Genomic DNA, 27,376 nt, shown 5'->3' with positions numbered 1-27,376 from the left:
GCTGCAGGGCTTTGGTTTTAATGCACTTACAGCTAAACAGGTAAGTAAAAACCAAACAAACAAAAACTCCGACCTCAAAACCCCAAAACAATCTTTCTTGTATTAAATAGCTAAATATATCAATGCTTTCTTCAAAGAAACGTTAGCATCTGACATGCAGGAAGCATGAGCCACGGGCTCCTGATGTGAGGCAGCCCAGCCGTCCAGCCAGCAAACGCAAAAGGAATCAAGGTGTGCCTGCGTTCGCTGTCCGTGCTCGCAGCTCTGTTACGAGTGTGCCGTGCCAAGCGAGCTGGGTCACCCTGCCCGGCACCGGGGTTGTTCCGCTCCCCTTTGGGAAGGCAATTGTTATAATTTATTTACTTCTGTAAAGTGCTGAGCATCCGCTGCTCCCTCTTTGAAGGTTGCGATTGTCTTCACTGCAACATAATGTTGTTTAATTTTGTTCCCCGCTGCTCTGGTGTGTGTTGTATGACCCAAGGCACGTCTCCAGTTACGGGATCAGGCCGACAGAAGAATTATCCAGTTCGCTGCTTAACCTGACTGAATATCCCAAAATGCCACACAATTAGCCCACAAATTGGAGGCAGCAGGAGTCTCGGACTTTTTCTACAGTGTGTTTATTAATTGATGCATTAATAACAGCAACGTATAGCCCTTGTGAAGTGCAGCCCTCGAAGTTTGCATTTGAACTGCTGTCTAAATCAGCACTACCGCAGGACAGACTAAGTGGGCTTCTCTCTTGGGATTTCAGCAGTTAATTGTTATCATAAGATAGCCCAGCAAGAGTTCTGTTTTACTAAGATGAAAGGGAAAAATAAATACTGTGCCTGTCTAGGAAGAGCTGGCAGCGCTGTGTAGTCCCTGCATTAAACAAAGAAAAACTCAGTCAGGCTTTGAAGTCACCTAGGGTTAAGTAGGAGAAGTCCGTTCTTGTATGCTGTGCCATACACGCTACTGAAGCATAATAAATAAGGACGTAAAGATTGAAACCACATGCTGATGTCTCTTCCTTACAACTTGATAACAGCTCTCTCCTCAGTACCAACTGCACAGAGGCTGACGGATGCATTACAGTTTTATATCGGTACGACGAGGCACTTTTGTGTTTTTCTGAGACAGCACATACTTGGAAAGTGGTGTAAGCCTGAAATCTTTCATATGCCAAAGAAGAAGCTGCAGCCTGGACAGGATGAAGGGAAGAGCAGCTTTTTGATTTTGAGTAGATGAAATAATCATATGTCGTCACAAGCTGAGCGGGAGCTCCGAGAGTAGAGAAGCCAAAGCAGATGTGGCAGTGTGTACACTACCACCGACGCCATCTGAAGGTCCAGGTTTGCCTATATTTACGAATACTGAATTTCCCCCCGCCTTGTAGCCAAAGCAGACAGCTTAGGCTACAGTTCTTTCTATTAGAGGACTGAATTTACATTTGTGGAAGAGGCAGTACGAGTAGACTGCGACAAAGAGCCTGGGCGTGAAGAAGAGACAGGGCAAGAAAAGGGACAGAAGAGTCCAAAGTGGAAGATGCAGATGGATAATGGTGTGATTCTGACCTGGTAGAGAGCTGGGAAATCAATGTGGAGGGTCATTGGGTAGTGCATATGATGGTAATCGTCGTAAGACTCTATTGGAAAGCCAGTCATTCTGATTTCATGGTAGAAGTGTGAGGATAGGGTTTTAAATATAAGTTTATATGGAACAAGGAGGACAAAGAGCTAAGTTTTATTGAATAACTACTCATTTAATGAGCACCGTCACTCCTGAGACTGAGTGATCCGGGGGTTCTGTGGAAAAAATTACATACAATTGTGTATCTACAGATTTATTATCATTTAGTATAACATAATTATACATGTACTTATATAATCTAAACACACACATATATATGCAGACAGAGAGGCTAAATCAAGGCTACATAGACAACATAATTCCTTATTTTTTTTTTTTTAATTCCACATAACAGCCTTAACGTTCTTATAATGCAGCATTTTGGGTATGATGTGGCCCACTGACAGGCTCCGAAGGCTTATTTTCACTGCTGTCAGCACTGGTGCAGATGTAAATTGAATCCATGGGCCTGCTCTTCTTTACGTGCCCTAGATGTAGGTACTGAGCTCCTTAAGCTCCCTGGAGTTGTCTTGCTACATTTAATTTGTCTTGGTTTTCTCTACGCCTTCTCTTTGCCAGGTTTCCATTTCAGCACTGAACTACAACACTATGGCTTATGTTCACTGTTAAAAAATCTTTAGAAAGGTGTCAGGAGAGTAAATGGGAGCATAAGTTTTGCATTTCAAAAGACAGCGAGATAGTCAGGGATGGCCCCATAGTCTTGCATTATGTTGAATTATTTCTTTTTTTTTTCTCTGGCCATTACAGAAGCACAAGTACCGGCTTGTGTGAATCCAGATCCATTCTCTCTCCTGTTGTATGGCTTTTCAGTATATTCTCAGCGGTGTTTTTCTACGCAGAAATCTGTTGCTTGTGTAAAATGGGTCACGTTTGTCTGAGATGCACGCAGCAGAATTGTGCAGGCTTAACCCTTGAAGCAGCTTTGGCTCTTAAGCGTAGTCACAGAGTAACGTGTGACAAAGCACCCACGAAAAGATGAGCAGCGCCCTGTGTTCTCAGCTCTCTGAGCTAGCGTTTATACAAAAAAAGAAAGGGGAACTTGGCTAAAAAAAGGATGTTTTGCATTTTCAGCTTGTCCAGATGGATTCTTTGGGCTTGACTGCCACCAGGTGTGCAAGTGCAAGAATGCTGCTGGCTGCGACCACATCCTGGGAACATGCCGCTGCCTCCCCGGCTGGCTGGGCGAGACCTGCGAGCAGCGTACGTACAGGCTGCCTCACCATCCCTGTCCGCAACCTCTGGCAGCCTTAACATGGGCTGCTTCTGGGAATGCAGGATGACCTCCCAGGGTACAGTTTTAGATAGGTCACATTCCTTTCCAAAGATGCCAAAAAAGGGAGCGATTTTTGGTGGCTGTGTAAATAATGGACTTCATTTTTTTTAAAACTGCTGTTGGCACTTGTGAGACATCGTAAGCATCAGCTTTTAAATAGCAGAGCTGTCTCCTACCATATGACGAATCTCTGCTTTTTATTTTTGTGCAACATTAAGAGGTGAGACGTTGTATCTCTCTTTCTGGTGTATCTCATCTAATTATCAATTATAAAGCGACAGACTACAAATGCGCAAAGTGGAAAACTCAGGGCTGGGACTATTTTGGTATTTGAGCGTGGCAAAATAGGTTTTTAACTGATTCTTAGAAGAGTTATTTGTTTTAACAAAAAGTCAACTTCCTAGATTTTCACAAGTATGGATTATCCCCAGTCTTCAAGCTAATAAGGTTTTTTGGTATGTTTGTGTGTATGCATATATAAAATTGGCTCTTCTGAGAAATTGTTCACTAAATTTCATGGGAAATTAAATTATTGTCTTTAGCTACATAGCATTACATATGGAGATCACTGAGCCTATTTGCAAAATTTAGCAAATCTGGGGGTTTTTTTAAGATTTTTCAGGTTTTAGCCTCTCAACTTCCTAGTTTCACTTTAGGATGATGTCATGGCCTATACTTCCTTTTGAAAATATGACTGCTGTCTGCAGGACTGTGTCGTAGAGCTGGGGTCCAAAGCAGCTCCACAAGGAGCCCACTTTCATTGTTCGTGAACACTTTCGTAAGACTTCTTTAATCCATAGGTTGCAGATTTCTGCAACAGAAAATTGGTTTAATTTAGAAAATAGAGAGAAGTGATACTTGTATTGAAACAATTCTATTCTCTGGCCATACACCATGTTATAATCAGCCCTGTTTGAGGGCTGCTTCATAATATGTTTCCCTCGTTTGCCCCCACCGCGTAACACAGCCTGTCTTCTGAAATAACTTCTCCTGCAAAATCCCTTGCTCTTTTGATTTACAGGAGGGTCAATGCTGGTGGATCTTTCCACTTTTTAGATATTTCTGCCAACATCCCACCGTTGCAGTCCTTTTTGCCTCCTCGTGGCCCCCCATAAAGAACGCTTGGCTTTCCATCTCCCACCTCTTGAAGACGGTGGTGGTGGTAATACTCCCCTGTGGGTGTAGGTTAATGAGCTGACCGTGAAATAAATGCAGAGCCAGAGCCGTATAGCCATACCGCAGAGCGGAAAAGGTGCTGCTGAACAGGTACGATGTTGCTTCTTGGTCGCAGCCCACTTTCACTGCCCTTCAGCCGAGCCACAGCATTAGCAATGTGTCACCTTGGCCCTTCCCCGCTCCTTAGACTGCGTTAGGGATGGGAAGCTTTGTTCCTACATATTTCATTAAATTCAATTAAGAAATGCAGCTGTCTCTCAATGGCCTTCTGTGCTCCCCTCTACTTGCATGAGAAAAAAACCTATTTATTCTCTTGAGCCACAGCCATTAGAGCTTTTTGCCGGGTTGATTTATTCTTCATGCTGGTGAAGATGCCAAAGCGTTTGAGGTCCCCTTTGCCTGTAAGTAAAAGAGCAAGGTCAGTTAACGGTGCAAAGGGTAACCTCCTTTTCTCTTGGCTAAATGATGAATCTTCATTTTGATTTTAAGACTGGACCTCGGCCATGCCACTCCAAAGCTGCTTGGAGTAAGGCAACCATGGGTCCGAGACACCGACTCACCACTCCCCATCCTTGTTGGGTGTTTAATATTCCCCTTGCCGGTTCCTGGGACTCGCCAGCTCTAGCAGCTGGAAGGACAGCCCTCGTGTTCAAGTAATCAGATTGCAGGCAATGTGCTGGAGGATATTGAGGAATAATTTTGACATCATGGGATTTGAATTGATCTTAAGCTGGCTATGCAGTGCATTTTATACAGTGTTATCTAATTATGGGCGATACGGACAGTAATGCCTTTTGTTGAAGCTGCCTAATGCTTTCCATTACAAGACTGTGTTTTTCAATTGCTTGTAAATGAATTATATTAATCTGGGATGAATTCTGCCAAGCAAGCTCTGCCTCAGCTTAAGGTTGTGTTTGGTGATTTTTTTATTTTGGGGTGGGGTTTTTGAGTGTCTGCCTAAGATATTTTAGGTTTCTAAGAAAGAGGTTTAGGAAACCTATATTGCCTATGTTTAAAATAAATTAAACTGTTTTGTTGAGTGTCATGATGCCGCAGCAATATAGAAGTGAGGACTTGACATATGGCATCTCTTTGTGCCAGAGATGTAACCTTCCTTTCTGTATACAAACTCATCCAAATTTTGCAGTTTCCACAAACAAACAAACAAACAAACAAACAAAAAACCACCCTGAAAACCCTCATGTTGTGTGTGGACTGTAGAAGCTGAACACAATTCAGTGTCTGCATTTTGCCCTGATTCTACTAGTACTAAAAATGCCTCTTTCTGGAGCTGTTTGGGCTCAGCAGGATCTTCACAGAAGCAGTTCCTTGTGGTAAAAAAAGACCACACTGGTTTGCAAAATGAATGAGTTCAGAAGGATCGGCTCTGCCAGCGTCTCTGCTCAGGGGCGATGATAACCAGGGCTTTGACATTTCATACTGTGTGAGCACTTGACTTTGCAAATTCCCTGTTCTTTTAAAGCTGAAACTTCATTTTGGGGAGAATAGCCCATGGGAGCTGCATGAAATCAAAGCTTCTGGGCACCCTATTGAGTCGTAGTGCCCGTCGTTTCCCTGTGCTCCCCGACACTTTTGATGGCTCTTGACTTCCAGTCTGAATGTTTTGGTCTCCAGTTTCATGTGTTCCTTACTCTGCGTGCAAAAATGTATTTTAAAGACTGCAAATGAATAACCCCTCCTCTTACAGAGGAAAGGCACCAAGAGGAAAATGTTGAATCAGGAAGAAGTCTAATAATATAAACCTTTCTATTGCTTCTTTCCTTTGCACTCATCACGAAGAAAGGAGAAAAGTCCCATGGTTATTTCTACATTCAGTCATGGAACTTCATAAAATAGCTTCAATATATCACTTGTTACGTTATTCTTCAGAAAAGTACTTTGATAATCAGGATCATCCTACAGAGAAGCTAAAAAAAGTTTGTATCCACCCAATAGAATAATAAAAATTTTCTTCTCCAGAAATTTCTGCTTTCTTACCAGAATTTTCACTGGAAAACTCTTTTGTCTTCTCGGTAAGCATAACAAGAGCTTTGCACGCATACTCCAAAAACCTCACACGAACCACTGGTAACCAGTCAGGGGACCTGGTTATGAGCTGTTTTTTCCTTTGGCTTGGTTATGATATAGTTCTGGTCTGTATTGTGGAAATATTTAGTTCTGCTCCCAAAACTGAGCCAGAGCTCTGTAGGATGGGCTGAACCTTTAACTTGGCAACCAGGCCTCATTTGCAGAACAAACTTTTAACTGTGATGGGACTGAGCTTCTGCACTTTCTTGTGGTTTCAATGTGGATGAAGTCCAAGCGATGACAAAAATGAACACTGTTGAAAAGTCCTGGGAGAAATGGTGTCTGTGAGAACCGCATCGGGAAGCTGGAAGTCCTCAGATGGGAAGAAAAGGGCTGAGAATGGGTCAGATACTGTCAACCAAGTTCACCCTTGAGGTTGAGATGGTTTCACTCCTCCCTTCGGTCCCCAAGGACTTGTCCTCCTGCAGCACTGCATCTTGTTCTGCACACTGACACCCTCAAAAGCATACAGGTTTTGGTGAAAAGTCATCATTGGGTCTGATCCTGGGAGATGTCACATTCAGCGAGTGCAGGACACTCTTCAGGATCAGGGATCAGAGCCTTTTTTGCCTCTCCGATGCATGCCAGCAGCACTGCAGGGACGAGGGCTCTGGCAGCGTCGTACAAGTGAAGGAGAGCCTCTGCAAGGCAGGCACAGAAACCGTGCAAGGAGGCTATCCAACTTCATCAGCTCGTTTGGTATTTTTTGGGTGATATCTGAAGAAAACAGGATAGCAGTACTGTCTGTTTTTCACCGTTTCAAGCTATCCAAATCTCCAGTGCAATGAAGACTACAGGAATTTTATCACTGCCATTCTTCGTAGGCAGCAGCACTGAAAACAAAGCTGCAGCAAGTGTACATTTGCGAGATGGCTGCGTTAAGTTTTCACCTGGGAGCCAGCTGCTTAACCAAATGCACTGAAAATATCACCCCTTTCTGACCAAAGAACGAGACTCTGGGTGAGCGAAGGCATCCAGCTGTGAAAAATGAACAGTGAAAACAATGAAGTTGTCAGTTCTCTTACCAGGATGCAAATAAATACCCGGGCTGTCAAGTTGGCGGTTCTGCTGGACCATTAGTTTAGCACAAAGAAATTCCGCAGGGCAGGGAATGACAGCTGATCCATCACCCGAGCGATCCTGCCCTTCGATAAAAACCTCTTCAGAACGCGCTATGATACATATTTTTAAGCCACGTTATTTAGTGTCAGGCATGGCTAATTTATGGACTTAGGCACCCTTACGATGTGAAAAGTGTGTCATTGGAAGCCAGTTTCAAACTGATTTCTCCAGCCTTGGGTTCTGTCTCAGGTTTGCTCTCTACGATGCCTCCTTTGATGTGTCCTGATGGGGTTTTATGGACTTTTCTCGTTGCAGCCTGCCAGGGGGACAGCTACGGGCCAGGCTGCAGCCACACTTGTCACTGTCACAACGGAGCACTCTGTCATCACGTAACCGGGACGTGCCTTTGTAGCCCGGGCTGGAAAGGAGCCACCTGCCAAGAAGGTACAGTTGGAAATTCAAACCCCTGCCGGAGGATTATAGGAGGGAAAAATAAAACTGCTGCTCAGGGGGCTTCATTGGTATTTTAATTATCCGCTCATTGCCCTGTGTTGTCATTGGTTTTGTATCCGCACAATAACGCGGCTCGGTCCATTAAATAAATCTGTGATGCCGCGTTGCAGGGGCCGGGTGTAGGAGCTCGGTGTACACGGGGCAGAGGGGGCTGAAACAGAGTCATAAACTGGAAAGAGAGCTGGTTTTGAAGGCTGTCTGATTAAGGGAGAAAAGGTCCATAAAACTCCCATTTATGACACTGAAACAAAGCTGTTTCTTTTCTATGGCCTGCTTTACCGTCCCGTGCGCCCGACTGATCCTCATCATTACTGTACGCTGTTCCAGACATAGGCTAAATCCAGAACATGTGAAAGGCATTGGGGCTTCCAGCCTTGGCAATTAGACTAATACGTGTGACTCAAACACAAGCCCAACTCCAAGGAGCCTTGAGAAAAGAGGCTGGCAAAGAAAGGCTGCACTGAGGCTTAAGTTTCGCCTCCTAATCCCCTGCACCCAAGCCGCTAGAAAAAGACTGTCCATCCCCGTTGCAGAAGGCTCCTTTTTCCGTGCCTTCTCTGCAGGGCTCTGTAAGCAGTGCCACGGAGCTGGGGATGCTGCCGCGGGTGCTCCTGGGTGAGCTGGGGTTTGGAGCAGCCGAGAGGATGCCGAGAGGATGGTTGGGGAAAGGGGATGAAAGCTGGCAGCGGTAGAGCAATATATAAATTAAGTGGGTCCCCCTTTAAAACCTAATTTGAAGAGCTCTTTCCGTGAAGGAATAAAAAGTTGGGAAGGCACGGAACCGTTCTTGATGACATGTACGACACGACCTAAAATTTTCTGTTTTGCATGAAGGCCTCAAATACAAAACCAAAGCAAAAGTTAAAAAAGCTGTTGTCAATATGAAGGCATTGTCAAACCTCCCCTTTTTCTTTAATGATACATTTGGGGGTTTCTTTTCTCTTTGGAGGTAAGGAGGTAGAATAAGCGTGTGAGGCTGGGTGACCCATCCTCTGGTGACTGTGCTTTTGCAGAGTGAGAACTTGCTCCTGTTAGCATCTTTAAAAAGTGCCACTCTGGCACATGACAGAGGTGTGTATTTTTTGTGCCAGAAAAATTAGGTTCTATCCATAGGATCTGGTTGTGATGGGAATTAATAAACTTGCTTAATTAAAATTACGTAAACTGTGAAATGTCATCAGCCAGCTGTGAGTAGCAAGATCACTTAGAAAAGGAGTTGCGATTTTAAGGGGACTGTATGAAGAAGTTCTGAAAACAGGGAAATCAATAACTCCACTCCCTGGCGTTGAGAAAGCTGGTAGGAACCAAGAGATATGTTTTGTAGGTGCGAACAGAAAATCTTGAGGTCATTTGGTGGGCCGTAGCTAATTGACTTCATCACCTGTTTTGTTCCCAGATGAGTTTTACACTGCTCTGTGTAATTCCTCATCAGTTGTGGCCCCATTTTTACTCGGTTGTACCTCCCACAGCATCTCCACCACCACCAGGGCGAGAGGGGGTGTAAGCTGGGAAAGGTTGTGTTTAACCTGTGTCCTCCTCCTGCTCTTCTTCATGGAAGGCTGTTGTCCTACCTCCTCTTCGCAGCCTGTCCTCCTGGATGGTATGGTGCAAACTGCCTACAGCGCTGCGTCTGCCACGGCCAGGCGATGTGTGACCATGTGACGGGCGAGTGCCGGTGTCCCCAGGGTTGGACGGGGACAGCGTGTGAGCTGGGTGAGTCTCATCACGTCCTCCATCACGCCAGCGCCTCGTTTCCGTCACTCTGCGAGGAAATGCAGTTCTGGTGAGGTCTGGTTTGAGACAGCCCAGAAAAAAAGAGAGGGGAAGGGCAGAGGGCTGGAGAGCACCGTGTGTGGAGAGGCTGAAAAAATTGGGGATGTTTAGTCAGAGGTGAGAAGACTGAGGTATGGTATTGCCACTTGAACGTACCATGGTGCTAGAAACTTGCTGGACAAAGGAGAGGAATAAGCTATTCTCTGTTCCTTGGGAACAGGGAAGAGAGGTAATGAACTCAATTTGAGGAGAAAAAAATAATAAAGTAAATCCTCCAAGAGGAAAAAAATGTATTTCTAGAGAATTTTGACAAGGGAGGCTTCAAAATCTTCCCTACTGAAGGTTTTTAGGACCAGCTGACCATATTTAAGAGGTGTAAGTATGTTCTCCCTGGAGCCCCTCCAGACTGGCCCCCGTCAGTCTCCCCCATCTCGTTTCAGAGTGCGGGGACGGGAGGTACGGAGAGGGCTGTGAGCAGAACTGTAGCTGCCACCATGGGGTTTGTGACCAGCACTCGGGGAAATGCATCTGCCACGCTGGCTGGACTGGGGACCGCTGTGATGTGGGTAAGGGCAGTTCCTTCTGCAGATACTTTATTTAAACGCTCTCTTCTGCAATCAGCCATTTCTTCTTCCACAATAAGAAGTCCGTCTCTATTTTGTATCTTGATTTTCCAGTGTTCTGTAGGCCAGTAAGAAGTAATGCCAGTGTCAGCGCTCACTGTGTGTCTCGGGAGCCCCGGGGGCAGGTCTTTGTCCAACCACAAATACATGCCCGTGTCCAAATCATGTTATCTCCTCCTACTTCTGTTCCCTGCCTGCTAAGAAAATTGAGGTCTTTCTCTACCTTACGGGTATGAGGAAGAACATACAAAAAGGAGTGAGTTGTAAGGAGAGTTTGCCAGGTCAGCCACATGCTGCTGCGTCTCTGTGGGTCATTGAGGGGAGCTCAGCAAATTGGGCTGTAATGGTTCAGATTGTACCTACCTTGCACGCGGTCCAGGGTGCCCAGTTTGACATAGCTGTCTGGCATGTGTAGATCCCTGTAAAACCCTGAAATAGAAATCTCCTAAGCAGTAGGTATCAGATGACTTGAAATGTGCCTTCAGCGCAGCCACTGACATGCTGTGACTTTTGCAAGCCACAAGCAATTTTCTGATGTCTCCTGAGATGCTGAGGACTCTCAAAGCCTCGGCCACCAGTGTGACCTGTAAAGCCTTCACAGTGCTCACCGTCCTTTTCTTCAGGCCTCACTTTCTCTTTGATCGCTTTGCGGAGACCTGTGAGGTGGAAAGCAGTGCACGGACACGGTGTATTTTCACTGTTCAAACAGCTGTCCCTCTGTCTATGCATAATTGTGTAAAAGTGAATGGCATCACCATCTCTATAGGCACCCTCTGGACTGGTACTCTAGACTATGACTAAGCCTTTGCAAGCTTTCACATGCGGAGTCATTAATAGCCAACGCTAAATGCTTTTAATATTTTTATTATATTCTCTTTCAATGCTATTTTCTGGGCCTGCAGTCTTCTAAATATACATCGCCAAGATGTGCAAGAAGAACAATATTAGCTCATTTGCTAATGACGAATGCTTTCCGTGCAGCAGGAAGAACCGTTGCTCTCTCTGCTTCTCCTCGCAGTCTGCGCCCCGGGATTTTTTGGCAAGCAGTGCGAGGAGCAGTGCGACTGCGTACACGGCTTGTCCTGCCACCATCAAACTGGAACGTGTCACTGTGAAAAGGGATGGCGAGGGAGGCACTGTGACAAACGTGAGTGTCTGCCGGGCGTTTACAGAGGAAGGTTCAGGTTGGTGTGTACGTCCCTCCCGGATCCAGAGCCGATGACAGGATCCTTTCACTCCCATGTTGCTCCGTGGGGTCGGTCTGGAGGTGTGCACGGGGATGGTTGCAGCAGATCTGTCGGAGGAGGGTAGCTTTGCACCATCCTGCCTGGCCCCTGCCCCGTGCCCTAACCAGAATCGGTTGCACCGTTGCAGCTTGCTTGCCCGGCCGCTACGGCACGGGCTGTGCCCGGCGGTGCCGGTGTCCTGCAGGTACCCCCTGCCATCACCTGACGGGCGAGTGCGGCTGTCCTCCGGGATTCACCGGCTACGGCTGCGAGAAAAGTAAGTTTGTTATAAGAATGCAAATACTTTCTTTGCAAATTAATTGAGAAATTAATTTCTTAAATAAAAACCTGATGATACAATCAATGCCTGAAGAGGGAGGAGACAACAACCTCATGGCAGTGAAGATGGACGAGGGCTGTGTGTCACTCACCCAAACGGTTTGGTGGGTTCTGGCCTCTGTGCCTGCTGCGGTTTGGGCCGGCGACGTTTGCCCTCTCCAGGTTTGCAGCTCTCAAGCTGGCAGGGAGCAGCTGGGGACTGAACTGGATCAAAATAGACCCAGGAGGTGCCAGCAGAACCCAGCTCCTGCCCGCAGCCATCGCTGTGCCGTGGGTAACGCAGCAGCTCTGCTTTCTGTTGGCCTTGTCCCCGTGAGAGACCATCTATTCCTGCTGTCAGAGCTCATGGAAATGTCATTATCTGGTTTTTCTTCAATGTTGAATTTGGCCACCTGGAGCTGTCTGTGAAAGCAGGCTCATTCTGCGACCCGGGCTGCGTAGTTTTGACTCTGTCCTTCCTTACAACGTTTTGCCTGAGCGCTGCTTTAGCAAAAAGAAAAACGACAATAAAAAGAATTAAAAGAATTGACATTGGTATCCCATATCCTCCACTAAAGGACTCTAAATCCTGACCCACAAGCAGGTCAACTTAATGGAAGTGAGATGTAAGAATTAGATGTGGAAAGTCCAAAACCTGTAGGCAATGTGGCCGTCAACAGGCAAAATGAAACCTGCAAAGGTGTTGGTGCTACAGCAGCTTTGCAAGTTTAAACTCCCTGCAAAAGGTAGAATGTCTTTATCCACACGCCTGGTCCCTTGTGAATTATACTGTTATTTTAGTCAATTTTACCTGACATTTCCCTATGATTTTCTCTAGTGACAAGAAAATTGTATCTAGCCCTTGACAGTTGGGCACAAATTGACTGAACAAAACAAAATCAAGCAGTGAAGTAACCCCCAAGTAAATGTAATAAATCCAAAGTCCCAGAGGAGAGCATCGTTCTGTAGGCAGGGATTTTATTTAATAAATTTGAGCTTGCTCTTTGTTTGAGTGTTCTATTTACCAAGACAAATTTAATTTATTGGTTTACATTTCCTCTTCCCCAAGCTTGTTCACCAGGCACATATGGTAAGAACTGTAACCGTGTATGTCAGTGCTCTGCGGAGAATGAGGAATGTCACCCGGTGAGCGGTGACTGTGCGTGCCGCCCGGGCTACTACGGGACCCGCTGCAACCTCCGTGAGTATCTTTGTGGGCTGCCTGCTTTCTGAGCGAGGACCGAGTTACGCAGAAGCATGGGCTGGTGCTTTGAGTTCATCTGTGTCAGCACCTTCAGCGTTGACTGAGATAAAGTAAGCATAGGTTGGGTTAGTTTACCATAATAAAAATACCCGTATTATTGCAAGGGATTAATTTAATTTTTTAAAATTAATTTAAAAAAAAAAAGACTCATTTACTAGCTCAATTCTTTCCCATTTCATGCCGCGCTGAAGAATATCAATATCATTCTCTACATTTACACCTCTCATCTTCAGCTACACCTGGATATTGTGTAGCTCTTTCATTTCCAAATACCTAGGCCAAAATACTTCCCAAAATCTCTGTGTGCTCAAGTAAGGACAAATGGTTATTAGAAAACAACAAGCTACAATTGGCAATAAATCTAAGTGATTCATAAAGTCACTTAAGTTGTAGGGCCTTCTGAGGAGCAATCAAATTACACAAATCATCACTCTGGATTGAAAAATGGTGAGTAGTGTAGAGGACAAAATGCCAATTGGCCAAACGGTCCATCATATAAAATATTCCCAGATCCGCATGCCTCATGCCGGTATTTTAGACCATCTGTAAAGTTGTTTCTGGTGGAATGTGGCAACTGATAAGAAACATATACCAAAGTATCTAAAAAAGGAGACAGTTAATTACCTTTTTATTTACAACTTTAATTTTGTTTTTACTCTATGGCTTGTAATAGTCTAATTTAAAAAAAAAACAACAACTTGAAAGGCAAACACTGATTTTCCTTTCCTAGGAATCCAGCGTGGCTCTGTTTGGTTCGCTTGCTTTTTTGGGTGACCGTTTGGATACAAAATGTGATATGTGTGGCTCTAGTAAGGGTTAAACCTGTGCTTTATTCCTCAAGTAGGAATACATAGGAAAGAGGCTTATTTTAGAGATGGGCATTTGTATTACCATCATGTCATCACAAGTTATTCTTTAAAATATAAATGTAAATGCAAGGATTGATTCTGTCCTCCTTTGTACGTCAGTTCTCACTGTAAGTGAGATCGAAATCCAGCCTTCAACATCTAGGCTAGAGCCATCTGGATCCATTATACATTAGATTATAATAAATATTATAGTAGAGCAGTAGTGGAGATCAAGTATTTAACAGTATCGTTTTAAAGGACTTAATCATGGTTAGCCTATTACTTTTATGTAGCAATCTTTCAGTAGTTATTACCTGTGGGTATAGTACTAAATCTCTATAGATTATAGTAAATGTCCTCGAGCTTGCTTAGATCCTTAAGATTCTACTTCTGAATTTTAAAATTTAAAACATTAATAGTTACACTGAAGTTCTGATACGAAAGAAATTACTTACGAAATGAAATCCGTGTTTCGTTGCATGCAGAGGGGATTTTGCCATGGGCTCCTGTCTAGCTAGGATTAAACCTATAGCATATGAGGCATGATCATTCAGGGTGCTGTGTTCTCTTAGATTCCAAAAATACACAGTATCTTGCACAGCAAATTCTCACTTAATAAATACAGTTTTGTTAAATGTTTACTGGAGGGAGAATGGAATGGTGGAGGTTCACAGAGAGAGAAAATTTGTCTTGCATCTATGTGGGTTTTTTTCCTGTTCTCCCCTATGCCACTCTGACTATTGCATAGACAGACACAAAAATGGAAGGAAAACAGTTTAAGTGTGTTATTTTTAGGTTTAGGTCAGTGGAGTGAGAGGTTGTGGACCTGATTCTGAAGTGACTGATAACCAAGGATAGCTAGTGTGACTTTGGTGGGAATACTCCGTGTTCCCGCTGTCCTCACTACAGGGAGAACTGGGGCTGCTCCAGGATGAAGAAGCTTTCGATATAATATTAAAAACAGCATAGGGAGCCGCTCCCAAAGACGTGAAATGGGCTTCAGTCCAGTCAACATGTGGTTGGATGCTGCTGGAAACGGTTTCTGGCAACTATTGCTATATTTATAGTACTGTGAAAAAAGGTTCAAGAAAGTATCTATAAAAGGTGTAGTTGGCTGGGAAGTCAAATTTCCAGGAGCCAAGAGCAATGAGGCTTTCATGTTCTCAGATTTTGGAGTGAAGAGCTGAAACAGTCTCTTGGCAGGATCCAGAGGAAGCAGACAAGCTAGCAATAAGGTTCCCATCAATTGTCCATAACTCAGTGGACGGGCAGATCTACTCGAGTGAAGTTATGGATAAAAAGCAGTAAGTGGTGTTGTAACGGATAAAAAAAGCCATGCTACATCTCTGTGACATTTACTGGGCTGGGTGAACCCTGAGCCAGAAAGACCTCACCAGCTTCACCTTCAAGCTGTAGGTAACAGGATGCTTCAGAAGTGATTTTTTTTGACAATGCAATTAATAACATTGGTAAGAAAAGCCCAAGTGTATGCAGCTGGTATGAAAAGATTTAGGAGCTCTTGGTCATGGCAAACCCACCTAAACCAGAAGGAAAAAATCAGGAAATGAGTTAGAAATCTGGCTGCCGCTCCTGCTGTGCTCAGAAAAAACATAAGTCAGATCCACAGGAAACTGTTAAATTAGAAAATGTCTTTATGAGATAATTGCTGGTTAGAGGCTAACCCTCTTTATAAAGGCAGAGCCTACTTAAATGGCAGGACACGGTGTAAATTGCCCTAGCTATCTGCATAGAAGTTCTCCTGCAAAGCAGTAACAGATGAGATGGCCTTGTTAATAATCCCATGAATGTTGCAGCTGATGTGTTTGCCCTGCTTGTGCTGCTCCCTGTTGAACCAAAATAAATACAGTGCTGCAAGGGTAAATAAACTGGTAAGGGGGGAATTACTGCATCCCTTTCAGTAATGGAACAGCTCTTGCTGCTCTTGAGCGGAGGAACAACTCTGAAAGCTTTGCCAGGGAGAAGCAAAGCTTCTGTTTGGGAGTGTGGGAAACAGAATTAAAAAAGAGAAAAACCAAATGATGACCAAAAGGAAAGGGAGGAGGAAAAGAGAAAGTCACTTAGAATCCAATTAAATCATTGAATCTGGGTGTGTCCTTAACTTCATATCTTGGTGGAAATGAAATAGATGTTGCAGGGCTCACTCCTTGATGCCAGGGTTTGCACATGAAACAGATTTTCTGTACTGGCAGATGGAAGCACTGATGACGAAGTATTCATTGAGAAGAAGCCATGGTTGAGAAGGGCTGGGGAGAGTATCTGCGTGTTATAAAAGTGTGTATCTGTTTAGTCCTGATGATCTGCTATCCTGATTTGAGCAGAAGCCAATTTTCAGTTTTATTTTAAAAGGCATCCCTTTAAAGCTTCACCATAAGCTTCTCTCTTTCTGGTGGATAGTTCAAAAAATCCAGAGGTTTCTCCAGCCTCTCAGACCATGCTTTCATGCCTTCAGAAAAGAAATAAAAGATATGAAGTTAGTTATGCACAGATTGCAAGTGATCTGTTGCTTGGAGACCGGTGCAAATATATATTCAACCAGATTTCCAAAGTAGCCATAGGCTTTCCTTTTGCTGGGGGAAGAGAAGGAAAGAAGGAGCAAAGAAATGACATGTACAGGCAGTAGCACTAGTAACTGTTGAATGATGAACATGTTGCTCTAAAAGCACCGGCTTTTCCTTCTTCCAGTACACTGGAAAATTGGGATAATAGCCTGCATCTCCAGAGTTCAGTGGTGGCACGCTGGAGGCAGGTGCCTAGCAGCTCTGCCCAGCTCTTTTCCTCAGGTCCAACCTCCATCACTCTAAAGAGTCTCTTGAAGACATGAGCTAAGCATGGCAGATGCATTCATGTCTTCCTGATCTAGTATCCAGTGCTCCTTCAACATTAGCTGCCCAAAAAGAAACCAGAAATACTCGCTACCACCTGAAAAACCTCTTCATGGACAGCTTGTTGCCATGTGACACTGGCTCAGCAATTCATCCAGGTCTAATATTTCTTCTAGTTATTACAAAATACAGCTGCTTTTTTTTTTCCTCAGGGAATTTTCTGACTTTGTATTTAAAGCATCCCTCTCCTGTATCTGTCTTCTGAGGTGTCTCCTGAAATGTCGTGTTATTGTCATGTCTTCCATCCACAGCCCACTAGATGTGTCATCTGGCAATGCAAACTCCAGTTTGAAGTGAGAGAGGAGTTTATACAGGAAACAAACTTTCTTCAACTTAAACATTTTTAAAAGATGAGACCTGCCCTACTATCTGTAACTGGTCCGTTAAAACGACCGCTAGAAGAGGCAGAGATAGCTCACGGCTTCTCACCATCACAATCAAACCAGGCTGTTGCTGCCCAAAGGAAGAGGGACCAAGGCCCCATCTCTCCATCTCTGCCATGGGAGGGAAAGAGGGGACAGGTCGATTTGGAATAGAAATCCAGGAGGAAAACCTCTGAAGAACTGGGCTTGCTTTTCTTGCTACCCTCACGTATGAGGAATGGGAGGAGCAGGCTCGACGGCAGCAGTCGGTGCGGCTCTCCAGGGGTTTGACGCTGCAAGTCAGCGCTGTCTTGCTGCCCCAAGGAGTGCATTGCCCGAGGCAGCCATCTGCTTGTCAATGCCTACTCTTGGCCCTCTAGAAGTGAATAGAGTTAGAAAATGAAAATCTAGTTTTGGTTGAAAGCAACAAAATGCTTATGACATGAAATGCAATGGGCCCAGTAGCAACAAAACCTAATTGCTATTTTGTTCTTTTAAAACAGGGTGTCCAAAAGGTACTTATGGCTCAAACTGCCAAAAACCCTGTAAGTGCATGAATGGAGGCCATTGCGACCCTGCATCGGGAACTTGTGATTGCATGCCTGGTTTCATTGGAGCCGACTGTAGTAAAAGTAAGCCAACATTCATGTTCTACTTCTTTCAAAAAACAGCAGAGAGAATAATCTGCATTAAGAGCTTGTCAGCAGAAAAACAGACAGATCCCAGCTACCTCCTCCTTGAATTGTAAATCAGGATTCCAGCTTTGTAAAAAATCTCTTGCAAAATATTTTCCCTCTCTTCTGCATGCATAGAAGCAAGAACACTCATCCCAGGATTACAACCTGCTTGCCCAAGTTTATTTCTAGAGCCAGCTCAGCATGAACTGCTCAAGTTTCTTCTTCCTGTCCAAAATTTCTAGGTTGAGAAATTATCTCAATATTTTGCTTCGCACTATGGTGCCATTAGTTTCAATAAATGGGAAAAAGATCAAGTTTTGTCATGGCAAAACTGGTAAAGGCTCCATGGCAACCCTACTCTTACTTCTCTGTTTCTGAGCTAAATTGTGTGGCTGAATTCCTGTGCTATTTCCAAAGCTATGATCTCTATGAAGTTCTCTTCAGCTTATTCACAATGCTATAATGGTTAGTAGCCTCTATCTTTGCTCTTCAGCATAGGACAGCGTCAATATTAAGGAAAGAAAGATGTCTTTAGCTGGAAGGATGAGCATCTGATATTTCAGTTGTACGCTCACCTTTTTGGTAGGAAACCTACTAAATGTTCCATGTGAAACTGTGGATTATATTCATAACCTCAAGTAAAGTTTCAGAGGAAGAAGCAGTCATGTCTTTGGATGGGTTTTGGTTTCATAGTCGTTGCTTTGAAGCACAGTAGGTGGAATAAAAATGAAGCCAACTCTACCTGTAGGATCCTGCCTCTGTTAAAAAAGAAAACTGGCATTGGATACCCAGGGTGTTTAACAAAAGACTGTTTCCTTCAGCTTGCCCTGAAAACCGATATGGGAAGGACTGCACCCTGTTCTGTGCATGTGGTAAAGGTCAGTGTGACCCACAGACTGGCAAGTGTACCTGTCCTCCCGGCCAAACGGGACCCAGATGTCAGCAAGGTAACAAAGCGGGACCCATGGCCATCTCGTCAGTTGGGCACATACTGAAAAAAACAGCAAATAAAACTCAGCGACAAACATTGTTTATGGCTGTCTTTCCCAGTGCCTTTGCTTGATAACATTGCAGTTTGCTGTACTCGGCCCCTGTCCCTCTCCGCTCCGTCACCCTGCCTTTATCCTACCCCCATCTCCTGCCCACATCTCCCTGCTTTGCTCCACCACACTTGGTACCATTGCACTGGCTTCGCCACAAAGCTAAAGTCGCTGTTTTCAGAGACTGCAGTCCAAACAGCACGTAAAGATGGGGAAAAGGGTGGTTTGTATCACACAACATGAGCGGTGTGAGGGTGCTGGGGGTGGTTGGGACTAAATTCAGAAGTAAATTACTTGAACTGAAAAAGTGAAGGGAGAGGATTTGCTGAAGAGAAGGAGTTGAGAGATGGGACAAAGGGAGGAGAGCAAGAGGAGCAAATGTGGAGTGAAGCCAAGCGAAGAGATATGGTGAGGCAGAGAGTGGTTGGATGAAACTGCTAGTGAGAATCATAGAATCATAGAATGGTTTGGGTTGGAGGGGACCTGTAAAGGTCATCTAGTCCAACCCCCCTGGCAATGAGCAGGGACATTTTCCATTAGATCAGGTCGCTCAGAGCCCCGTCCAACCTGACCTTGAATGTTTCCAGGGATGGGGCATCTACCACCTCTCTGGGCAACCTGTGCCAGTGTTTCATAAGCATGGAATAGAGTGTTCCACAACCCTTGGAAGACACCAGGCATACTCCATGGGGAGCATGTGTTTGTATTTATTCCCTATCACCTTCATCCTTTTTTGGGATGCTAATTTATTTTTTTTTCAAACTTTGTTAATTCTCTGTAGTGTGTCCCCAGGGACAATATGGCCCCAACTGCCACCTGACATGTACCTGTCAGAACGGTGGTATCTGTGACCATGTGGATGGCAACTGCACCTGCGGGCTCGGCTGGACAGGAAGGTCGTGTGAGAAAGGTAATTGTCTGCTTTGATGATAGTGAATGTGTACATTCAAGCAGGGCTTTGCAGTGTCTGCAGACCCACAAAAGGGGACAAGTTTTGCTTAAGTAGACTCTCTCCCAGCTGCATTCGTCTGTGTAGCTTCTCTCACGCAGAACTAACCCTAGTTAGAGCTTTAGGTCTTTTTTCAGAGACAGTTTCCTCATGAGTCCTGCTCTGTAATTCTCATAAATTCCTTTGCATGAACTCTTACTACTTCTCCTGTCCAACTTTTGTGTTCTTTTGTTCATGGGAACATTGCTTTGTATCTTCTTTCATGTTCTCCTCTGAGGCCAGCAGAAGCCCGCATCCCCCTCCTTTTGTCACGTTGTCTCTTGTTACTCTCTTCCCTTTGACACTGGGCTGCAGTTGAACTTCCCATGTATTGACTTCCCTGCTAGTACAGTTCTGACCACATCTGTCCAAAGCAATTGAGATTGTCTTGCTATTTCGTCCTTACTCTTCTGCATGACAGCTCTCCCTTACACAAAACAAAGCACGCTAAGCTCAGTTTTCACTCCAGAAACCCTCCTGCCAGCCCAGAGTAGAGTTTTTCCACGTCTTTCTGTCCATCTCCCCAAAGTCCTTCTGCATTTCTGTGTTCCCATTTCTCTCTCCAGATAAAAGATATCTCTATAGTTACAGACTTAAATGTTCAGGAAACCATGCGTTTACTGGTATGATGTCAAATAAATAGTTCTGAGTTCACGTTCAAGACAAATGTCATCGTTACATCATAACTGCCATGGTGTGATCTTTCCAACACTCTCCTGGGCCCTCATTTACAGCCTTTCTGTCCCTGACATCTGTAGAATATCCACCTCGAACTCCACACATATCTTTACCAAGAACTGGTCATTATAGGGGAGTGTCCCTATATAAAAGTGTCATATAGAAATGATACTTTCTAGCAGAATTCTTCAATGCAATTCTTTCACTTTGCACCTGAGAAGACTCAGAGACCTTCTTCATGCATGCGTGCGTGCAGAGAAGGAGCAGGGAGAAAAGGAAAGATGCTAACTACATGGAGCCGCTCACAACATGAATACCATTGTGGGCAGGTGCTGAAATACCTCCCCCCAAAAAAGTGCAGTTTACCAATAACTGGCTAACTTCACGTTGCGTAGGCCAGCTGTGTTCATCTTTATTTCTCTGTTCCTTGAAATCTCTGTGACCACCCATAGGTTGCATTTGGGTTGCAAAGCCTCAGTAGGGTCATGCAGGTGTCACCACGTGGAGTGGTGGATCGTGGCTGTATCTTATAGATGTGCTTAGATAAAACATCGCTGGTATCAAGCATGGGGGTAGACAGGCACACAGCGCATAAAGGACTGTATATTATATGACTAGAAAGGGCTTTGCTGTTTATCTTTTGACAGAGATAGCCAAGTTATTGGCACTTTGAGTCTTGACTTCCACAGCAGTGTGGTTTTGAGTGTGCTTTGACTGGAAATCAAAGACAGCTAATCAGGCATCCTTTTTGTAGTGATTAGATATGATGTTCTTGAAAGATCTTGTCTGACATTTGCAGAGTTACGAATCTGATTAGTTGGACGGCCACACTCATTGAAGTTGGTCTGCCCAGATTCAAATTATCACAGCAGTGGGAAGTTAACTTACGCAGAAATGATGCCTAGGTTAATGATATTGGCACAGTCACTTTTGCATGACTTGGCTTTCAGTAATTTGAGACGTGTTTAGTTCTGTAAAAGCAGATATCTCATTATACATGGAAAGTCTGTTGCTATGTGTGAAAAAGAGATCCTCACGGTTTTATTAGGAATTGGAATAGTGTGAACTCCAATGATAACACAGAGGAGGAAAAGCTATGTGTTTTCTTTCACACTTCCTAAGTGCCTAAAAGAAAATATTGCTGTAGATATAAAAAAAATAGAAGATACCATTTATGCCATTTACTGTGTGGCTTTATAACACATGGTGTGGGTTCAACATTGACTACATAAAGAGACAAATTTAAAAAGGTAGGCTATAAAAAGCTGTTCAAACATCTATATAATATAAAGATTTCTCATTGCAATATGTAAATGCATCACAGTCGTGCAGAAATGCTGTGTCTTCATAGCAAACGTTCTCCTCGGGTCTGCAAGTATGGGCATCATATCTCAGCTATACCAACTATCATAGAAGAGCTTTTCTGGGTGAGGTCAGTGATTTGTTGGTTGTTTGTTTGTCTGTTTTTCTGCCCATGTCCTGCCAGCAGAATGTCTCCCAGGGACGTATGGGTCCGGCTGCAGCTTGGACTGCTCGTGCCAGCACAATGGCACCTGCGACAGGTTCACGGGCTGCTGCCGCTGCCCCGAGGGCTACTACGGCCACTCCTGTGAGCACAGTAAGTGCAGGCACCCTGGGCAGCCCGGGTGCTGTTTTCCAACAGTAAGGGGATGTGGGTCTTCAGAGTCGTCACGTAAACACCTCGCCAGTTCAGTTAAAATTTTTGGGGTGTCCCAGATCACCCGGCTGCTTCCAGATCTGAGTAACTTGCATACCTCTGATGCTGGGGTGGTACAAGTTTAGAAGCACGTGGCATTATTAGAGTTAATGGTAAATACCATTTTTGTTGGCTCCCAGGGAATGTAGCTGAGAATACAGAGGGTTTTAAAGGGATGTATGTTTTACTTCATAAACCTTCCTCATTTGATACTTTCATTTTTCAGGGTGTCCCATTGGATTTTATGGGCTAAACTGTCTTCATGCATGTGCCTGTAAAAATGGAGCGAGCTGCGATGCAGTGACAGGACAGTGCATTTGTCCTTTGGGTTATCAAGGTGTCTACTGTGAGAAAGGTACGTGTACCCCTCTGATGTAAAAGAAAAACAAACAAAAAAACCAAAATAAAACTCAGAAAACCCATGTCATTACTCAAATGTTTGCTTGTTGAGACCAACTTCTTTCATATTTTGAGCTTTATGAATATCCTGAAACACTAGATTTGGGCTTGTTTACCTGTTATATAGCTGGGTGTTCTCATTTCCTTATAAATTAACTAATCTGGTTCCAATTAATACGGTGAAAGTCCTGGTCTCCATGATGTCTTGCAGCAATGAGTTCCACATGTCGTTTATTAAATATAAGTTCTTTTTACTGATTTTAAATTTGCTTCTAAAACTCCAAATAAGATTATTAAATAGGTGCATGTCAGACCTGTTGAGTGTTATGGAATGATCTTCTAGAGAGTTCTAATTGAAAATTAAAATAAGTGCCAGTTACATTTCTGGGACAGATTTACAGATACCTTTGATAGGTTAGATTAGACAAACCCAGCATAAAGAGAGTTCATATAAATATTATGCCTATTCCACTATGTTCGATTCTTCATTAAACTTGGCATTTACGCTAGCTTCAGTGGAGAGTTTATGAGCTTTCCTCTGAGACATCTTGGAAGAACTCTGGCCTAATGTGCGTCTTGCCATTCCAATGTGCGTCTAAAAAAGCTCTCTTGCTGTCAGGCTGCAACAGGGGCTGGTTTGGAGAGAGGTGCCGGCACCAGTGCGACTGCGGAGGAGCTCCTTGTGATCCAGAGACTGGGAAGTGCCTTTGCCCACCTGGGAAGACTGGAGACAAATGTGACATTGGTAAGGGTAATATTTTCTGAAGGCTGGGCTATGTATAGTTAAAACAATATGACCTGTTGGTGTAAGCGTAACTCTGAAAGGATGTTTGCCGGTGTTCAAGAACACATTGTTTGTAGCAAATTACTGTTTCGGGTTATCAACAGCTTTATCAACAGGCTGTACCTCTTGATTTAATCAATATTTAAATTGATGCAGTGATAGGAAAACTGTTTATGGGTCAGCTGGAAAATGTCATTTGCCCTGAGTTCTGGAGAACGTGCACTGGTGAAGAATATACCAAGCAGCTCACAGTTTTACAGCTGAGTTGGGAAGACTCCAGAGGGTGCAAATGGGCACAAGGGATCCGATTGCCGTGTGTTTTGTCACACGGACATTTGTGAGCCTTTTCAGACCAGTGCAAAAGTAAGTCCCGCTGCGGGTTTGCTTCCCCAGGAAGCAGGGCGGAATCCCTGCAGATGGGGGTAGCGGAGCTGCAGCAGCTATGCCTGCCTCTGGGGTTCAGCAGTACTCCAGGAACATTTAATCCAAATAAAATTCCCTCGTTTGCAGCACAGGCACTTGGGCTGTGTGCTTGGGAAACGGTTGGCCCACGAGAGCAGAATTATTTTGTAACAAGGGTATAAAAATAGGTGGGAAAATCCTCCTGTAGGGAAAACCAATCCCATCACTGTACCCTGATGAGGAGGTTGCAGGGTTGAGAGGCAGCAGTGACAGGCCAGGTTCTTGAGCCAGACCCTGATCACAGTTATGCCGGAAAAAATTTAGGGTTATCACTGGCGTAAAAGGAATTGCATGGGTTTAAACAAGTGTAAGAAGAGATTTGTGATCCCAGCGTTGTGGCAAACAAGATAAAAGGAATGGACGTCCATGTGCTGATATTGGAGGTTCACACCAGGACCCATAATCCTCCTGAGCCCCAGAATCACAGTGGGGGAATATTATTTCTCTTTTTGTTCTAGGATAGGGCAGGAAACAGCTTTAAACAGCCTGTTATTAATGCAAAGTAATTGCTGGGAGCTTAAGTGCTAGTGCAACCTGCAAAATGAAAATGGAAAATGATTTGCTTCCCTCTCCACGCTGTCCTGTGGTCAGAAATCGAAGCCGTCCAGTCGGCAGGCACTGATCTGGCGGGGGACAGCAGCCCCCCAGCCGGCACGGCACTGGGCATCCGGAGGCCTTTCCAGCGAAATTTTAGGCAGAAGTGGAACGCAAGGGGGAAGCTCAGCACCAAAAATGTGAACTGAGGTTTTGCTTCTTGCAAACTCTAGGAGTCATTTTTATTTTTCTTAAATCAGCTCGGGTAGCCCCTGTCCATGAAAAGCTGCTATGGGGTAGGTTTTATTTGCATTTTTATTTTCAATTAGGCTCAGTTCATCTGTGATATAACTGTGAGCAGCTGTGACTGTGCAGCGGCCATAAAGATAAAAGGCCTGATTTTAATTTGAACTCTGGTAAAGCACCCATTAAACAGGCAAAATGTTAATTAAAAAAAAAAAAAGAGAGAGAATATAACAGACTTTTATGGGCGCTCTTTTTCTGTAGCAAATTAACATTGCAGACTTTCAAACAGATGTCTTAAATACACACTGTTATTAACATGAAAATGTGGTATTACATAAATTAAAATCAGGTCCAGAGGTGTTCGAGGAGACCTTTTCTCATAACATTTCTTAATTGAAAAGGCCAAGCTCTGAGCACACGGGGGGAGTTCTCCCACATGTTGGGGCTGCAGCTGATGCAGGGCTCAGCAGCACTTTTATTTACCTAATGGTGCCTGTGTGAGAAAGCGAGGGCCTTGATTATTTACAGTATTTTCTAGCGAGGTGAGGGAGAGAGGGCTATTGCTTACAGCGTATTTAGCACCCTGCCTTGTGACTCGCTGCTAACTTTTCCTTCATGCCTTTATTCTGACTGCGTAAAAAAATTGCAATGAGAATTTGTCAGCCTAGGTATGAAATGTATTTGTATTTGGGAGTGAGACGTTTTGTGAGATTAATTTGCCAGGAGGCAGCAGAATTGTGCAATCGGAGTAAGGCATGAGTGTATATATAAAATGGATTAATTTTCGATTTCACATTCTTTGAGTGAAGGCTCTTTGCTGGCGCACGCTGACAGCCAAGCCGTGCAGCGGAATGCTGCAGGAGATAGTGTGGATCCAGGATGCTGACAGTAACTTTCCTGAGCAAATCCCAAGATCTTTTCTGTTGGGCTGTCAACCCCTGGTTTTACACCAGTAATGATTTCCATTCTGGGAACTTCTTTAGGACAGCTGGGCTACGGTTTGGGCAGACCATGCAGTAGACGAAACCTGAGGACCAAAAGGCTTTCCAAAATGTGGTGTTTTAATGTTAACAGATGCAGGTTTCTAAGCAGCTTCCTCATCTCAGAGAACAGGGAGACTACTAGGGAGCATTTACCCTCTTCCAGACACTTCTGTCCTTCCAGATTGCAGGTCGGACCAGTACGGCCCTGACTGCTCCCTGCGATGCCAGTGTGCCAGCAAATCCCGGTGCAATCCGTACAACGGGAACTGCATATGCCCAGCCACGTGGATGGGGCCAACCTGCAAAGAAGGTAACACAAGCCAGAGATGGGCAGACTTTCTTAGTAGAAGAAATCATGCATTGACCATGGTGGTGGTTAGTGGGCCGTTTGGACAGGGGTATCAACCCACCACGCAAACATGGTGCTCAGCAGTAGCCACCACAGCTTCTGCGTCAGGCTGTGTGAGGCAGAAGCCGTTCTGCATCTCCACCTCTGGTGAAAAACTCAGAACCCATAATAGCAGCACCTTTGCTTGGAAGGGTTGTGTTGGTGTGTGCTGCTCTCCTAAGGGTCCAGGAGTCTGATGTTGCAAATGCCAGGGGACACTGCAAATGCCAAGAGTTGTTCCAGGTGGTGGTGAGGTCTTGGCCAAGCTGAACTGACTCAGTGCAGTGGTTTCCCCTCAGAGCAGGCTGTGGAGATCTTGCACAGCTTGCCCAAGGATTCCTGAGGCTGCCTCCAGCACAGCTGTGCCGGAGAGCGGTACACTCTTCTATGCCTGCCAGTATGAAATCTTGCCCTGAAACAGTTGATATCCACAGCCTCTGTAAGATGAATAAGGAGGTTTACTTGCTGTGCATGCCGTCACGTTCACTTACTGTTTGTAGAGGTGTCAGGTTTTGAAGAGCATGGTGAGGTGTGATAAGCCAGATAAGTAGATAAAACATTGGAAAATAGATTTGGATTAATTTGTGAGCATGCTAAAGCACTCATCACACTATCACAAAAGGGTTTGGGGTTTTGGGTTTTTTTTGTTTAGATAATTTATCTTCTTAATGAGATATAGTACTGAGTGAAAGTTTCCTCCCACTTGTAGTCTAATCACAACTGGCTTGATGGTGATACCATACAAGTTTGCATTTAGTTTAGGAAACACTTCGAGAACCTTCTGTTTGAGAGGTGTTTTTACTGTTTTGCCTGCTCTCTGCTGCTGTGAGGAGGCCAGTGTAACTCAGTCCTCTACCTTCTTTTGAAGAGTACCATTTATTGAATTATTTAAGTGTAAATTGTATAATCTATATAATATTTCAGTATTATGTTATATAGACCTGAAACCATGTTTCTACTTAATTCTCTAGGTGGCCCTCCAAAGCTTCCTTTTGATGAAGAACAAACTCAAGAAAGAGGGAATATTTTTCCAAGAGCTCTACAACAGTAACATTTGGACTAATAAATGAACTGTTTTATATGCACAGACGGTATTTGAATTTGGATATGAAAACAGCTATTCAATTCAGCTTGAATTGTACTGAAGTATTCACACTTCTTATGGAAGACTACAGAGGCCATTTAGTAGCTGGATCCTTTTAAAAATTTGAATCTGTTTCATGTATTTATTCCTAGCCTCTTACCCCTCCATTAATCTGCTCTGGACATTCTTTTTGATATATAATATAATTCATTGTTTGAAAGCTTGGACATGTTTTTAATAAGACCAGCTCCAAAAAGTATCAGGATAAGCAGTATGTGACATATCAACGTGCAGTGAGCCACACCACATATAAGTGACTTTCTAAAACCGCTTGA

At 44.2% G+C, this 27,376-nt stretch overlaps 1 protein-coding gene across 1 annotated transcript in view; it reads left to right on the top strand.

The window, feature by feature from the left end:
- Positions 1–27,048, top strand: part of LOC140654303 (uncharacterized) — a 205,677-nt gene extending 178,629 nt beyond the window's left edge. The window contains exons 24-38 of the mRNA XM_072867465.1: positions 2,704–2,832; positions 7,547–7,675; positions 9,329–9,457; positions 9,958–10,083; positions 11,159–11,287; positions 11,515–11,643; positions 12,754–12,885; positions 17,565–17,693; positions 18,560–18,685; positions 19,560–19,688; positions 21,934–22,062; positions 22,388–22,516; positions 23,180–23,305; positions 25,751–25,879; positions 26,929–27,048. Of these exons, the coding sequence (XP_072723566.1) occupies positions 2,704–2,832; positions 7,547–7,675; positions 9,329–9,457; positions 9,958–10,083; positions 11,159–11,287; positions 11,515–11,643; positions 12,754–12,885; positions 17,565–17,693; positions 18,560–18,685; positions 19,560–19,688; positions 21,934–22,062; positions 22,388–22,516; positions 23,180–23,305; positions 25,751–25,879; positions 26,929–27,008 (1,880 nt within the window). The 3' untranslated portion in view covers positions 27,009–27,048. The remainder of the gene's footprint in view (positions 1–2,703; positions 2,833–7,546; positions 7,676–9,328; positions 9,458–9,957; positions 10,084–11,158; positions 11,288–11,514; positions 11,644–12,753; positions 12,886–17,564; positions 17,694–18,559; positions 18,686–19,559; positions 19,689–21,933; positions 22,063–22,387; positions 22,517–23,179; positions 23,306–25,750; positions 25,880–26,928) is intronic.
- Positions 27,049–27,376: the final 328 nt, after the last annotated feature.

The sequence above is a fragment of the Ciconia boyciana genome, chromosome 7 (assembly GCF_034638445.1).
Source record: "Ciconia boyciana chromosome 7, ASM3463844v1, whole genome shotgun sequence".
Taxonomy (NCBI): Eukaryota; Metazoa; Chordata; class Aves; order Ciconiiformes; family Ciconiidae; genus Ciconia; species Ciconia boyciana.
Note: the sequence above shows the minus strand (reverse complement) of the source record. Positions and strands in the feature narration are given on the sequence as shown.